Source organism: Herpailurus yagouaroundi, unplaced genomic scaffold, assembly GCF_014898765.1.
Source record: "Herpailurus yagouaroundi ecotype Mexico unplaced genomic scaffold, PumYag 67793, whole genome shotgun sequence".
In the NCBI taxonomy this organism is placed as follows: domain Eukaryota; kingdom Metazoa; phylum Chordata; class Mammalia; order Carnivora; family Felidae; genus Herpailurus; species Herpailurus yagouaroundi.
Genome location: NW_024420586.1, coordinates 9,906,241 through 9,923,190, shown reverse-complemented (window position 1 = coordinate 9,923,190; position 16,950 = coordinate 9,906,241). Strand labels below are relative to the sequence as shown.

Here is a 16,950-nt window from a genome sequence, read left to right as displayed (position 1 = left end):
TTCTATTGTTACCCCATTAGGATTAGGCAAAACAAGTCATCAGGCCAAGCTCAATGTCAAGGGCCAGAAACTAAACTCTTGTCTTTTGTAGTGGGAAATTAAAAAGTTAAATAGCAAAGGGCACGGACACAGGGTGGGGTAAAGAATTGGGATCACCAATCCAATTTATACTCATGTCATGTCAGAATATTTTTTGAGGGGTGATGTTGGCAAAAGACTGATTCTGATGAGTTGTAGAGCTGAAGGAATGTAATCCAGTTGAGGCCATGACTGAACATTTGCCTTCTAAGGAGCTTAATGGTGGAGGGAAAGACAATGCTAGAGAGCAAGTTTTGTTGCCATTGTTTAAAGATGGGGGCGGGGGGGACTCATGGTTGAAGGCTATGAAGAAAGACCCTACGGGGAGACGAGAGATTGAAAAGACACAAAGAGTGTGTGGAGAAAGAGCCCAGAGTAGATGACTCTTCTGACGGAGGAATCAGCTTCCCAGAGTACGAGAGTCACCTGTTCCTCTGAGACTGAAGAGAAGGATGCAAGATGTCGTCCGTATTTAATGAAATGTGTGCTTGTTACGTTACATTGTGTGATCCCCCTTCTCTCTGGGGAGGCAGGGTCATTTGCTGTCAAATGTCCTCCAGTTTGTATCATCAGGGTTAAGCCTGGAAACCACCTGAGATATTTCAGAGGAAAGTTAATACAGATGACAGGTTCCATGGCTAATGGAGTAGCAGAGGACCGCAGTCCCGGAGGTTGGCAGTATCGGGAAGCTATTGCCACCTCGAGGGCTGAAGGGCCGACAAGTGTTACCAAAGTCCAGAAACCAGAACCATCCGGTGCTAACTCAACCGCTGTGGGGGCTGCGCGGCAGGTAGTGACACTACAGGGAGAAGGGCTGTCCCTTAGGAAATGGAGTCACGAAGAAGACCCTGCCCACACAGAGAGAAGGGGAGATATACTTTAGTTTCACCCTTCTTTCCTCCTGTTCTTGCATGTCCTACCAAGGCCTCGCACTGTCCTAACGCACCTGGAATCCAACTAGCACGGAATCCTGGGGAAAACCCTGGTCCCCCTTATAAGGGGCTTGGTTCATCTGTAACGCTGGGTAGAGTGGGAGATTGCCAGAGAACGGATCTAAGAGCTAATCAGCTCTTCCCTGTTAGCTCACAGAACTCGATTTTTTCAAATGAATTTCTTAGTTCACCTATGCCAACACAGTATCCTAGGCAAAAGAAGAGAAACCGCCTATTAGCGCTTTTTTCTCCGTAACTATATTAGGATGCTATTTCACAATTTTCCAAGCAGTTTTATTTTGAGTTTGGCCTCATGACAAACCTGAGGCATAGGCGGAATAAGTCACTCCATCCTATTTTACACACAACAAAACTGGGACTCAGAAGGTTAATGACTTTCTTAAGATCAAACAGCCAAACAACGGCCAAGTAAGACTCCCTGGGAAGATGCCTTTTCATTACTCTGCTGTTGCCTTTCATTCGTGAAGCTCCTTGGAGTCAGTCATTAAAATTTCTAAACTCTAGCTCACCTGGAACAAATGTTAATTTCATTGGTAGGGGACTATCCCCAAAGACATTTTATAAGAGAACTTAAACACTACTCACCCTTAATTTTTTTAATGATAGGTCTATGTATTTGCATTTCTCTTCTAAATTAAAGGGAGCGTTTTAGAGCTATAGCATCATAGACAATGTCGGGGAAACAGCGAGGCTCTTACTTTGCATTCGGTAGAGGCTTGCCCTGTGGTCAACAGAGTGCGGTTCATTAGGAACAGTACAATTCGTAGGACGAGAGTAGTAGCAGCAACAGCAGCAGCAATAGAAAGAGTAGTAACAGTGATAGCACTCAGCACGATTATTCTAACTAATGTTTAGTTAACGCTTTGGATACGCCAGACGCCATTCCGAAGGCTCTCCCTGCATTTTCTAAATTATCCCTCATGATACTCTTTCTAGGTAAATACTGTTAACTCTCCCCATTTCAAAAAGGAGGAAACTGAGGCATAGAGAGGATAATACACTTTCCCATTGGGCACATAACTAGGAAGTGATCAAGCCAGGATTCAAACCCAGCAGGCCCAAACTTGTCACTGCTCTCTCTCTTCCTCTGTTGTTTTCTCCAGCGTAGGGTCAATACCCTGAAAAGAATTCTTACGAACGGAAAATAAGGGAAGACAAATATTAAAATTAGAAAGTTTTAATACTCAAAATTCTTGAAATTAATTCCGGTTGTCCCATAGTTTACAATCATTTTCCTGCCTAAAATACAGCGCATAAAATACCAAGCACGTGTTACAGCAACACCATATTGGCTTTGAATATGAAATATTTCTTCCCTGGTTGGGGACACAATCTTTTGGGAATGTAGCCTTTTATATTCTTCACAGAAAACACACACGCATATATATATATATATATACATATATATATATATATATATGGACCCACAAAGATCATCTTTTTTCATAGGCTAGTGTTCCCAGTATTTCAAATTTCTTCACACACTGTGATCACCATACAAACAATTCCCCGTAGGGTATACCATTGCAAATGGAATTCAGAAATAAGAAGACGTGTGTGTGAATTCTATTGTGTTTTTGAATTTACACTCCTTGTGTGGTCTGGAGTTATCCCAGTAGTAAATTTCACGGTAGTAGGCAAAACTGGTCAAGGTCATTGTTCCTAGCTTGAAGGACACTTGGTTAAAGCCCAGATCGGTCAACATATGACCCTAGGAGGAAGGGAAGCATTGTGTTCCGGTGAATGCTGTAAGAAGGGAGACAAGAATGCTGAAGTTGAGAACCTTAGGGTTTAGATAAGGGCCTTTGCCCTGTCAATGTTACTCAAGGTCAGTGGGATTTTCTTTTTTAATCCTACATCCTCTCAAAACCTGGGCAGCATTCAGTGAGGGTGAGGGCTTTCCTTCTGTATGAAAATCTGAATATCATGGTGACTACAAATTTGAAGAAAAGTATGTGGCTTGTGCTTTTTTGCCTTTTAAGAATTAAAGTTTATCAAAAAGCTCTGTTTTGAAATCAAGCCTCACTCTTTTACCTCTTGACTATGAAGTCTGTAACTTGAGCTGTATATTTCCTTCACGAGTTTGGAAAATGCTAGCATACCTTTTAACTTAAACTTCTAGGCAGTTTTTATGATCTATAGATTAAGACCAAAAAGTGTATATCCTTTTTAATCTAGACTTTTCAAGTAGCAGCCCATGAGTGAGAGGTGGCTTCCAAAATTATTTATCTTTCTTCGGTAAAATAAATGATATGACTTACATTTATTAAAATTTTAATTTATATTTTTTATTCCTAAATGTGTACACATATGCTCTGATGTTGGTTGATCGTATTTCTCTAACAGAGAAAGGTATTCGTTAAAAGGAATTCACTTGGAAAAAGGTGACCAAGTTATTGGTTTCAGTTTTGTGAATTCTTATGCTACCAATTAGGGATTTAATAAATAATAGATACTAAGCTCTTTTTCAAAAATCAAATGCCACCTTATGGATAAAAAGGGCTGCGTACAGTACACATTACTTTAACACTGAAGGCTTGGCTTAAGTAAGGAGGAGCAGGGACAGAAAGGTCATCTTATACCTTAGGACATTTCTAGAAAAGGAAAGCCTTAGAAGTGTATGCTTCACCTTAGGAAGGTTTTTGAATAGCGTGAGGATCCAAAAAGTGGAAAATTGGAGCCACAGGGCTGGGTAAAATGAGTATATAAAGGAAGGCAGACTTTTCGCCAGGATAAACTTTAATTGCTTTGTAGTACAGGAACTGTACTGTGTGCCTTTAAAAACTCTCTCCCTTTTTCCTTTCATAGCGAAAGTTAGTAACGTTGGCTTTAGATGCTTGCTACTCATTTTGTTTTTTGGTTCTATTTGTTACCTGAAATAAATGAAATTATGTCATTTGATTCAAGAATAGGATGTTCTAGGGACTCTTGGGTGGCTCAGTCGGTTAAGCACCTGACTCTGCATTTCGGCTCGGGTCGTGATTTCACAGTTTGTGAGATGTGGCCCCCTGTCAGGCTCTGCACTGACAGCACAGAGCCTGCTTGGGATTCTCTCTCTCTCCCTCTTTCTCAGCCCCTCCCTTGCTCTCTCTCTCAAAATAAATAAACATTAAAATAAAGAATAAGGGGGCGCCTGGGTGGCGCAGTCGGTTAAGCGTCCGACTTCAGCCAGGTCACGATCTCGCGGTCCGTGAGTTCGAGCCCCGCGTCAGGCTCTGGGCTGATGGCTCGGAGCCTGGAGCCTGTTTCCGATTCTGTGTCTCCCTCTCTCTCTGCCCCTCCCCCGTTCATGCTCTGTCTCTCCCAAAAATAAATAAACGTTGAAAAAAAAATTTAATAAAAAAAAAAGAATAGGATATTCTAGTTAACTGAGAAATACCAGATTATATATACATTATACATTTGCGAGGAAGGGGAGCCCACCCAAATATACTGAAACTCTGCCAAAATTACTACTGTTTGATTTTTATTATGTAAATATCATACCAACATGAAAGAACAAATATTAGAACAAAAATGACTGCTCTTCAGAAACATCAGTTAATTTCAGTTTCCTCTGCTCCCCTCCTAGTTCATGACTTAGAGATTTAAGAAATACAATACAGATAGAAATTGTGTTTTGTTTGTTACTTATGATTTTGGCACACTAGAACATTGGGTTGATATATTGTGTGATTCTAATGTCCTCTCATTAAAAATTGAAATTTCCTCATTTTTATGCTATAATAGTTAATGATGCTCTTTATTCCTATAATGTATTTCTCTTCTTTTAAATATTTTATTTGGAGAAAATACCAAAAGCACAATTACGAGGTCAGTGGGAGTAAGCATGTATATGTCACTTGATATCAATCGCCAGATTGTCCTGATAGATATTTGTTCCCAGCAGTAGTACATGGATATGCTAGTTTTACCATAGTGCTTCCAGCTTTGGGTTTTATTTTTTTATTAACTTAACTGATGTCAAATTGTATCATCTTGATTTAATACTCTATTTTTTTCATTTGTTTATTTTTGAGAGAAAGAGAGACAGAGCATGAGCAGGGGAGGGGCAGAGAGAGAGGGAGACACAGAATCCGACGCAGGCTCCAGGCTCCGAGCTGTCAGCGCAGAGCCCGACGCGGGGCTTGAACTCATGAACCGCGAGATCATGACCTGAGCCTAAGTCACTCAACCGACTGAGCCACCCAGGCACCCCTATTTTTTTAGCTTTTTAATTTAATTTTAAAAATATAAATCTTTTATTCTTTCTCTTGCTTGAATGTCTTTTTCATGATCCTTTGCCTGTTTATCAATGGCTTTACCTACCACGTTGGATTTGATATAACTATCTTAGTAATTGAATATTACCTTAATGCTTAGAAGCCTCCTCCATGCACTTAGAGCAGTCGTTAATAGGCTTCTAGATAAACCTGTCATTGCCTTATTTATTTTCTGTGCGGTATTTTAAGTGATGTAATACATAGCTTGATAATACTCAGTTGTCAAACAGAAACAAAAAATCAGGTCATTTGGTTTAGCGAGATTCTTATGTTTGAAATTGTGCTCTAATTTTAAAGTAGGATATTTATTAAAGTGTTATGAATAAACTTGGCCTTCAAAAAAGTTCATAAGTAGTATGCAGTGCTATTCTTTTGATGTTTAATATTTTCTCTATGCAGCTGTAGTTGAATGCCAGTAGATGGCACTAATTACATAAACAATTCAACAAGTTAATGAAGAGGGAAGGAAATACATGAGCTTTGTTTTCCGTTCAAATTTTGGTATATGCCCCGTAGTCAACAACTCTATGAGAGCTTATTTTTATAGTTTGTTCTCTCCCATGAGAAAAACAATTAAGCCCAGTTGATCCCCAATCAATTGCTACTGAATTGAAATACCGGACACTGAGGATTGCTCAACATGCCGCATTTGAAAAGTTTTGTCATGAAAAGTGGGTTGGATTATGCCGTCACGATTGACTAAATCACATGGTAGGTACAAAGTGAACATGCGGACAAGTTCTGACCTGCGAACTCAAACGCTATTTATGAAAAATTTTGAGAAACTGCAACTCAAAATCTCAGAGAAAACTGACATTCCTTTTCTTTCCCATATGTATCCATAGCAGTTGGCCAAAGACCTCCGCCAGTGGCAGATAAATGTAGATGTTGCAAATGATTTGGCCCTGAAACTTCTCCGGGATTATTCTTCAGATGATACGAGAAAAGTACACATGATAACAGAGAACATCAATGCCTCTTGGGCAAGCATTCATAAAAGGTAGGAACTACATTATTTCTAAACCTATCGTTGACTATAGTGATGGATGCGGTGGTGACAATGGGTGGCCATTGCGTATTTTGTTTTCCTACTCCTGCTAAACTGGGGCTCCGGAGGCTCCAAGGTGACAGTTGCCAACTAAATTCACAGTCTTGCCTAATACCTCTAGAATTTTAAAGACGAGGGACATGAAGACTGGTGAAATTAAATGATTTGCCTACCGTTGCGAAGGTAGTGAAATAACTAAGAGTTTAGACAAACACAAAATATGGATGTTTAGCTAGAAGAACCATTTATCAATATGTTTTGAGAAGTCTACCCAAAGAAATATCATTCCATTCCACAGTGGCACATGTTGCCCCATTCTTAATCTGACAAGGAAGTCACTTTGGGTTTCTTGATGGAATTATAGTTGTCCATGGTGCCATCTTTGTATCTCACTCCACATATGCAATGGGAAAATTCATGTAGTGTAACATGACTCATAACTTCATTTCCCATTCTATGTCAGTGAAAATTAACAGCTCTTAGAGACACTACCCCCTCAAACTAGGTTCTGTGTCTTTATTGTCCACTCTCTTAACCCCTTGTGCTTTTCTTTTAATAGCATTTATCCTAATTTTAAATAAAAACATGAATTATATCACTAGTTGTTTAACGTCTGTACTTCATATTAGTCTAAACTCCCTGAGGACAGAGACTATCTTTCTTACTTGACACATCCTGAGGTCCTGAACCAAGTGATACAGTGGGGAGCTGGTAAATATTTGTTGAATGATGACTCCCTTTGCATAATATAAAGTTACCTTGTTCATGCTATGGAAAGTTAAAGATTATTGGGTCCTCATTTTTAGCTGTGTCAGAAAACAGGGGCAAAAAGAGTACTTATACAATGATTAGGAACACCACAGTGAAAGGTAAATAAGTCCCAGAAGATGACATGAATTACTGAAGAAGTCAATTTGGTGGCCTTTATGAAGAAGATAAGGCCACCATCAAGAGGGGAAAAAAAAAAAACCCCAACAGATTTTGAACTAAGAGCAGAATCTCTTAGGACCCATGAGCTACTGATATATGGAAATTGTGAAAGCAAGTAAATCTTGAAATCGAATCAGGAATTAAAGAGTGAAATCTCCTGAGAAACTGGATTCATGCTGGTGGTCCTAAGGCCATCTTGAATTCCAGACAGTTGGTGTTCAGATAGATGACCATGGAAAAGAAGTTTCAATCTGAAGTTGGGAGTTCTATTTGGGGCCCTATCTAAAGGACCCTGGTGGAGAGAGGGTGAGCTTGAATACAGGAGTGATAATTCGAAAAAATTCTTAAAGTTACTGCCGCCTCTCAGTGGCAGGGTTTGAACTTTGTGTTTTAAATACAGATCCGGTATCTGTTGAGTTAAATAAGGCAGATTAGGCTTAGGAAGGCTTATTTATATGTGATCAAATGGTATCAGAGACTCAGAAGTTAGATCTCAATGGGAAATGCCTGCTTCTCCAAGAGTAGCCTCTTTGGGGAAGCAAAATAACATCAGGAATTAATATGATGAGTTCAGGGAGTGTAAGCTAAGAAGGGGCCAAAAAGAAAGCTTGTTTGTGGTCCAAAACTTGAGCTTCAAGGGAGGTGTATCCCATCTGTGTCACTCTTTCTGGAAGTCCCCTGTCTCCACGTTCCCATGCTTCTCTAACGTCCAAGTAGCTCTCTCTGTTCTTTATCACTTTCGTAAGGTCTTTGGATTCTTCAGAGGGGGGCTTCCAGTTTATATTTTTCAACTAGGTCCCTAAAAATCTACCACCTAAGGAAGGTATATGCTTATTTCTCCAATGCGTAAGGTCAAAACAGAAGGTTAGCGGCCAAATTGCATTTTCCCCTGGCCGATACACAATCTGAACTTTGCCAAATTAATTTTACTGAAGCTTCTAAAGTTCTTCCCTGTGCCATTCTCACATGTTCTCTGAAAATTCATCCACTTGTGTAGTTTCAGTCCATTGATGACTATCCTTTTATATCATTTGCAGCTGACAATGATCTTTTGACTTTCTGACCTACATATCCTAGTGACTTATTTCCATTTGAATGTCCCTCCGGAACTTCAAACTGAATGGGCCCAAGGCTGAACTCATTTTTGCCCTCTTCCAACCTTTCTCCAAATGTGACCTACTTTTCTTCCTATGATCCCTCTCCAGTGAACATTACCACAACCCATTCAGTTGCCAAATGAAAACTCATGCTTGACTCTTCCTTTTACAACCCCAATAGCTAAGCTACCACAAAGCTATTTACTGCTGAAATAGCTTTCAAATCCAGCCACGTCTCTTTATCCCTCCTCCTCAACTGTCACATTTGGCCTCAGTGACTACGTCATTCGCCTAACGGGTATCCCTCCTTCTAGTCTTCCTAGTTCCTATCCATTCTCTGCATAAAATGCAGGATGATCTTTCTAAATACACTATATTTATGTAGCTCACCCTCCTCCCACTTTTAAAGCCTCTAGTGGCCTATCCATTATTATTTGAAGACAGTCCATACTTCTTTAAATGATTTCAAGGTCTTGTGTGATTCAGCGTTTCCTTAAAACTCCAGCCTAATTTTCTGCTCTTCCTCAATCTTCCCTCCCAGCGCTCCCCACATGTAATTAAGTAACACTGAGCTCCTTCCACTTCCTCATCCTATGTTCTGTCTTCTCTACTGACTCCTGACCTGAAACACATTTCACACACACACACACACACACACACACATACACACACACACACACATATATATAATATTAAATAACAATTCCTTCAGGAAGACTTTTCTAACTACCAACCTCAAAGTGCATACTCTTTAGGCCTCCCATCATAGGCCCCCTATTATCATGCTTACCTCACTACTTAAGTGTTTGCTGGTCTTTGTCTCTTATGAGAATGTTGGCTCTGTGAGGATATTCACATTGGCCGCTTGTCCACTGTATCACCTTGCACATAGCTTTGCGCGTATTCACTATCCCCAACACATTTTTCATTAAATAGGTAAATGAACAAATGAAAAATAACTACAAGTGTTCTGGTGTGCCAATAACTCAACACAGAAGAAAAATGTATCCATTAAGATTGCTTTCAATTTCAAATAACAGAAAACTCAAGTTCAGTAGCTTACCTAACAGGTTTATTTGTCTCATTTATTGAGCCGTTCAGAGGTAGGCAGATGACTGACATTGGCTCAGTGGCTCAGCAATGTCAGCCTTGAAGTTTCCATGTTCTTCTTGGCATCTCCCTTGGAACATATACATTCCAGCAGGAAGTAAAAGGACACAGGGCGGTGCTTGTATCAGGAAAGCAGTGGGATTCCCAGGAAATTTCACACCTAAACTGTGCAACACAACCACCTCTAGTGGCTAACAATTGGGGTCGGGTCAGCCAATAGAGAATGCCTGCCACGAATGGGATGGAAAGAATAAACTGATCAATTGGCACGCTGTAGCCAGAGAGCATTAAGTTCCCTGGAAAGATAACCAGTCAGATCTTTGAGTAAATACGGTTATGTTCACTTAGCTCGTATATTCGTGTATGTTATATTCATGCGGTATATGTACGTAGGATCATAAAACAGTGGCCATTTGGGCTTGATGGCTGTTCTGGTCAGTGGGAAAGGTCTTGACGAGAGCTGGATTCTCCACTGGCTAATGATACCTTTACATTAGAAGTTTGCATTCTGTGTATGCTTTGTGTGTCACCTGCACAGATTAAGCCATGCTCTACTTGACTACAGTTTTTCTTATTTTACATTCTTACAGACCTTGTGCTAGATAGATAAAGAACAAGAAAACTCTTTATATGATCTCTTGTCTTTTGACCTTTTTATCCAGTGTCTTGCCCAGGTAAACCAAGAAGCCAAGTAACATCGTCATCTTCCCATAGATTTATGTGGTCCAGCGGGGTAGCCGGTAGCCGTGGGTGGGGATTTAAATGTAAATTAAAGTTAAATAAAATTTAAAATTCATTTTCTCCATCTCATCAGCCACCTTTTCACCTTAGGTGCTCAAGAGCCACGTGTAACTAGTGACTTCCCTATTGGACAGTGCAAAATAGAACATTTCCATCATCACAAAAGATTTCTTTGTCTGTGTTCAGCTAAGCAATTTAGGGCACATTTCTAACAATCACATAACAATCACATAACCTAACAATCACTTCAAAAGAGTTATTGCCAGATGTTATAAATAAAGAGATATTTCTTTTACAGAATGGTTCCCATCATTTTATTTTCTTGTTTCTACTTGATATCTTCCATTTATCCACTTTCTAGAGTTGGCATTTAAAGTCCCCAAACCTACAACTATCACAGGATATAAACACTTTCGTTTTTGTTGTCACTCTTTTCAGCATCATTTTAAAAGGAGAAATTATTAATGCTGATATTTGGGCGATAGAGAAAAAGTATTTCATATCTTCACAGAGTACCTATCAACAAGACTTTTTAGGTAGGAGGGACTCTGCCAAAAGCATTCTGATCACATTATTTCTCAGAATTTGGGTTTTACCACAGAAGGCTAATGTATTGCCTGCACTGAAACTCTCAATCATATAAAAAAATTCATGCAAACAATCTGCACATTTGGAAGCCTATTTAAAGCAATAAAAATCTTCAGTGCAGTTTTAAATTGTTGAATAATATATAAAAACTATAACTTGGAAGAGCTTTACTTTGACATTATACCCTGGCAAGCTAGAGTTTTGAGACCATCGAAAACAAAAGTAAACGGATTTTGTTTTGTATTTTACTGTTCAGTTTATTAATAGGTCAGAGAAATCTTTGATTCTACCCTGACTTTGATAGGAGCTTTCCCATTTTATGTAGATTAGCACAAATAGTCATGCGTGCCCAAAAGGAATTAGTCTACTATTCACGATTAAAAGAAAAGGCTACTTCCTAACTCAGTTCTGTAGTTTAACAATTCAGGTCAGAACACAGATCATCATTGTGACCTACGTAGGAAAATATTTTGTTTTCCTGATCATATTCCGTGTAGTCCATGTTAACATATAAAGCCAGAAATGAGGGCCTCTGCAAGTTCATTTCTTTCTCTTCAATCTCTGCGAATAGATATGAATTGGTCAGTAAGATAATATTAGATGTGATATTACAAATTATTGTCAGAAGCCTCTAAGGACTAGATTTCAAGGACTGCCATCTGGCTGATGACTTTATGATGACACTCTCATGAGATTTCATTTCCTTATTTCTATTCCAGGATCACTCTTTAAACAAGAAATGAGCATTAACTGAATTGTCTGTCTGTAGCCATATGGGGGCTTCCACATCTACCAATCAGCTAGGAGTGAACTCATCAAGTAGAGGGCCTGGTCCCAGTATCAGAGGGGTTCAGCATGGCTGGAACTTAAAAGCTCCCAGATACCTGAAAAATCTCTCTAGGTTCTAAGAAAGATTCAGCATATATATATATATATATGTACATGCACATACGTGTATATGCATGTGCATACATGGAAATATGCTCTTCCTTAAAATTATATCTCAGTATTCTCCTGTCTTCCCTCATGATACATTTTACATTTTAATAGTCATAAGTAATAGCTGATAAACTGAGAAATTACCACCAGTATTCGCCATCTTTGGCAACAATGTAGCACATGGAAGTCCCTTCTTGCTTCTCTATTCCTAGGTCCTATGTCTTTTCCACTTTAAAGAAACAAGAAAGGACGGGGGCTTGGGGGCTTAGTTGGTTGAACATCGACTCGATTTCAGCTCAGGTCATGATCCCAGGGTTGTGAGCTTGAGCCCCACGTTGGGCTCCATAGTGAGCATGGAACCTGCTTAAGATTTTTTCTCTCTCTCCCTCTGCCACTCTCCCCAGCTCATGCTCTCTCTCTTTCTCTCTCTGAAAGGAAGGAAGGAAGGAAGGAAGGAAGGAAGGAAGGAAGGAAGGAAGGAAGGAAAGAAAGAAAGAAAGAAAGAAAGAAAGAAAGAAAGAAAGAAAGGAAAAAAATATTGAGCCTTATTTTGTGTGCATCACAGAGCTTTTCTAACCAGACACTGGATCTCTTTCAGATTCTCCAGCATATTTTTTTAATGATTGTCCTGCTTTTTCTTCTCTGGGATCTTGCATTTCTTTTTTTTTTTTCTTGCTTCTCCCCTTCAGCCAACCATCACATTGAAGTCTCCCTTGTTCTAAAAGAACTTTCTTCAGATACGATCTTTTCTATACAGCTATGCTGGTTTCCCCTTACCATCAAAAAAAAAAAAAATTGTTTTTGGCAGCTTGAAACCATCAAAAGTTTTAAAGAAGTAATTGGCGTTACTCTTTCCTAGTCTTTAGCACCCGGTTATGCTTTGACCCACTCCAATCTGTTTTCTGTTGCTACCACCTTGTTTTGATGAAAACAAGGGCTCACTAAGGTCATCGGTGACTTTTACTAGAACTAATGGCCCTATATTCAACTCGACTGGTTGAAACTTTCCCTTCCTTGGTTTCCAGAACGGTATCGTTTTGCAGTTCTCCTATTTTTCTAGTCATATAGGAAGAGTGAGGTCCCTGGCACAACACCTGGTAACATTGTAAGAGCTCAGTAAAGGTCATGTCGTAAATATCATAAGCGTTCATTCACTCACTCAGTGAATATTTTGGTGCTAGGTAGGCTCAGATCGTGGTACTCAGTATACAGCAATGAAAATCCCGACCCTCATGAAGCTTATATTTTGGGAAGGAGAAGGTGGGAAATAGACGTTAACAAATACACAAGTTAAGGGGCGCCTGGGTGGTTCAGTTGGTTGAGTGTCTCTTTTTTTTTTTTTTTTAATATTTATTTAGTTTTGAGAGGCAGAGCATGAGTAGGGGAAGTGCCGAGAGAGAAGGAGGGGAAGAGAGGAGAGATTAGGGGAAGGGCCGAGAGAATCTGAAGCAGGCTCCAGACTCTGAGCTGTCAGCACAGAGCCTGATGCGGGGCTCGAACCCACAAACCATGAGATCATGACCCGAGCCGAAGTCTGTCTCTTAACTGACTGAGCCACCCAGGCGCCCCAAACATCTGACTCTTGATTTCGACTCGGTCATGATCTCATGGTTCATGAATTCAAACCCCAGTTTGGGCACTGCACTGACAGTGTGGAACATGCTTGGGATTCTCTCTCTCCCCTCTCTCTTTCTGAACCTACCCCGCTTGCTCTCTCTCCGAAAATAAATAAACTTTTACAAAAGGTAAAAAAAAAAAAAAAAAAACAAATAAGAAAGTTAAGCATATGATATATGAAGTTGTGATAAGTGCAGTGTGGAAACAAAGGAAAGTAGTTGAGAATAGATGTGTGTGTGTTGGAAGGAAAGTGCTGTTGTTTAAATATGATGGTTAAGAAAGGTCTCACGGTGAGGGTGACATTTGAACAAGATGCAATGGACCTGAGGAGGTGAGCCGTGAGGATAATTGGAAGAAAAACAGCTCAGGAGGGTTCTAGTAAGTGGAAATGCCATGAGGCAGGAGTATGCGTATCCTTTGGGGGGAAACTTAGACTAGTGTAACAGAAAAGCGACACGTGAGCAGGAGTGTAGCAGACCAGGATTTCGGAGATGAGAGGAATCGGATACATGAGTCCTCAAAGGACTTTCACTTTCACTTAGAGTGAGGCGGGACTCATTGGAAGGTTTTGTGTGATGGAATGGCATGTTTTGACTCACCTGGCCCTTCTTTTACACTAGACTGAAGGGAAGTAGTGAGACCATTAGGAGCCATAATTCAGTCAAGAAAGGACTGTGATCTGGGCTGGAAGAGGAGAAGTGAATGTAGTAAGAAGTGGCTGGATTGTACTCTCTTTTGAGGAAAGAACCCAAAAAGCTTTCTAATGGATTAGATTCAGGGATGAAAGCCACACAGGAATCCAGGAAGTCCACAGTTTTCACCTGAGAACTGGAAGATGGGGTACTCACTTTACGGAGATGGAGAAGATCTCAAAAGCAACGTATCTTAGGAAGAAGATGTGGACATACTATTTTGAAATGTCTCTTCTGCGTCCAGGTAGAGATGTGGAGTAGTTAGCTGGATATAAAATTTTACGTTCTACTGAATGGTCATGACTTGAGATACAAATTCGGGAACTGTAACAATAATCGATACAGGCCGTCTTTGTTCTATATATCACTTAAATGTCGATGTTCCATTGTTAACTCTGTCTCTGTTCTATATACGTTGCAAGTACCTTCATGTGTTGGCTTCAACCACCATTAAGACTTCTCAGTTTTTATTTCCACCTTCTATCTTTCTCCCAATCTCCGGAACTGTACTTACAGCCACCTACTATATGTTTCCATCGGTACATTCTACAGGCTCCAAAATGTCTAAAGGAGAAGACATTATGTGCTCCCAAAACAATGCTACATTTTTTTTTTGATTTTAAGTGTAGTTTAATTACTTAATTCTCTCTAAAACTGGAAACCTAAGAATTACTTCTACTTCGCCCTCCCCATCTCCTCTCTATCTTATTGCTACATGTACTGAACTGGCTTCTAAACTGTGTGAATTCAACTTCAAAAATTGCTCTAGGAACTACCCACCCCCCCTTCTTTTTATCCTCATTGCCAACTCATCCTAGAGCCTGCCCATATTTTACCTCGGAGATTGTGGCCACTTTTGTTCTGCGCTCCGAACCATTCAGTGTCCACGCTCATTTCGCCTTGGCACTGGCCTCAGAGTGATTTTCCTTAAAATCAATCTTCTCGTTTCCCTTTGCTCCAGCACTCTTTTTCCTCCAGAGACCTGATGGATACTATTTACATATGTGATAGGCTCCCAAAAGCGTACTCAAATTTTTCTGAAAATAAAAACAAAAAAAAATAAGTCAATAATGAAACGTGATGTTTTTTTCAGGGAAGGAAAGCAAATAGTATCACGAATTTGTGTTTGTCAGTGTGTTTGTTTAACAGAGGGACAGGCATGTGAACTTCATGAAAAGAGTCTTATGTTCTACCCACCAGTGCTGACCCTTAGAAAAGTGTTTTTAGAATTCTTTTTTGGGCACTACCTGGGGACTAGTTTCTGATCATTAGAAGATTGTTGCATTATTGTATAGCCACACCTTGTCTTTGCTCAATAGTTGTACTCACTAATTGTGAATTGAATGAAATAATTAATCAGATGTTGGGCAGTAAATGACTCTGGATTATTTCCAGAAATTTAAAGGATGCAGATTTGCTGCCGTCCTTGAAGCTATGCGAAGAACGTGATGTGATGCTAACAGGACATTTGTTTAAAATACAACCTCTTATTAAGTCAGGGACTGTTTGTGATATATTTGCAGCATAGTCATAAATATTAAAGCTACAAAGGACCCTAAGGACACCAGCTCAAACTTCTCAATTTAGAGTAGCCTATTTTTAATCCCTCTCATGCAAAGTATACTATCTAGTCCATCTTAAGGACTAAAAAGATTTGGTACATTAAAAAATCCAGTGCGTTAGCAGCTCCTTTCGGTATACATCTTTTGACAGCATGAGGAAGTTTCTTTTGGCTCTTCAAGAGTGCGTTGTGGGGGCGCCTGGGTGGCGCAGTCGGTTAAGCGTCCAACTTCAGCCAGGTCACGATCTCGCAGTCCGTGAGTTCGAGCCCCGCGTCAGGCTCTGGGCTGATGGCTCAGAGCCTGGAGCCTGTTTCCGATTCTGTGTCTCCCTCTCTCTCTGCCCCTCCCCCGTTCATGCTCTGTCTCTCTCTGTTCCAAAAATAAATAAACGTTGGAAAAAAAAAAAAAAAGAGTGCGTTGTGTATATAGTTATAAGGCGCTCTGGTTTTTATCCTGCTGAGACCCAATCTTTCCAACCAATTATAAAGTGTAAGAATTCTCGCCATGTTACAATAGGGTAATACACCTGTAATGCAAAACCTTGGGGCTCCGGGCCAGGCAGTGTCATGATCCATACGGATCTAAAATGTTCTTGGTTGTAACTGCCTGCTTAATTTTATGTCACCTCCTTTAAAGTAATTAGACTGTTTTTAGCTTGCAGAGATTGCACACAAAGGGAGACATTTGGAACCATATCACTGGTGATTTACTGGTGTGGAAAATTACCTGGTGTTGTAGCCAAGTAGCCATTTTCATTCTAAACCAGTCCTACAGTCCTAAACCAGGCTCTACCAGTGCACCAAAATAGATGCTTGCAAATGCCCCTGCATGCAGTTTACTCATGGAAAGACTCTATAACTAAAGATAAGTTATAATTGTTTCCCAAAGGAAACTTATAGGTCACCAACGGACCTTTCTTTTTTTTTTTTTAAGTTTATTTATTTCTTTTGAGATTGAGAAAGAGCGGGGGAGGGACAGAAAGCGAGTTGGAGAGAGAGAATCATAAGCAGGCTCTACACCGTCAGCACAGAGCCTGAAGCAGGGTCCGATCTTACAAACCCAGCGATCGTGACCTGAGCCGAGCTCAAGAGTCGGACGCTTGACCGACTGAGCCACCCAGGTGCCCCACAAACAGACGTTTCTTGTCTCCGTTCATAAATTTGATATATTGGTGTCTAAAATTAAAACAAATGGGAGAAAGTTCCCTCACTTGGTTTAATCGAACCATTAATGTTAGCACCAGTATCCATCATATTACTTTTCAATCATAGTCATATTTTTAATTTTCTTTGCATTGCTATCATTCTCAAAAAATCCCTCTGTAAAACATTCA

At 40.0% G+C, this 16,950-nt stretch overlaps 1 protein-coding gene across 1 annotated transcript in view; it reads left to right on the top strand.

Annotated features, from left to right (window-relative positions):
* DMD (dystrophin) overlaps nt 1–16,950 on the top strand; it is a 2,039,083-nt gene that overhangs the window by 1,501,189 nt on the left and 520,944 nt on the right. The window contains exon 54 of the mRNA XM_040468816.1: nt 6,139–6,293. Coding sequence (XP_040324750.1) covers nt 6,139–6,293 — 155 coding nt within the window. The remainder of the gene's footprint in view (nt 1–6,138; nt 6,294–16,950) is intronic.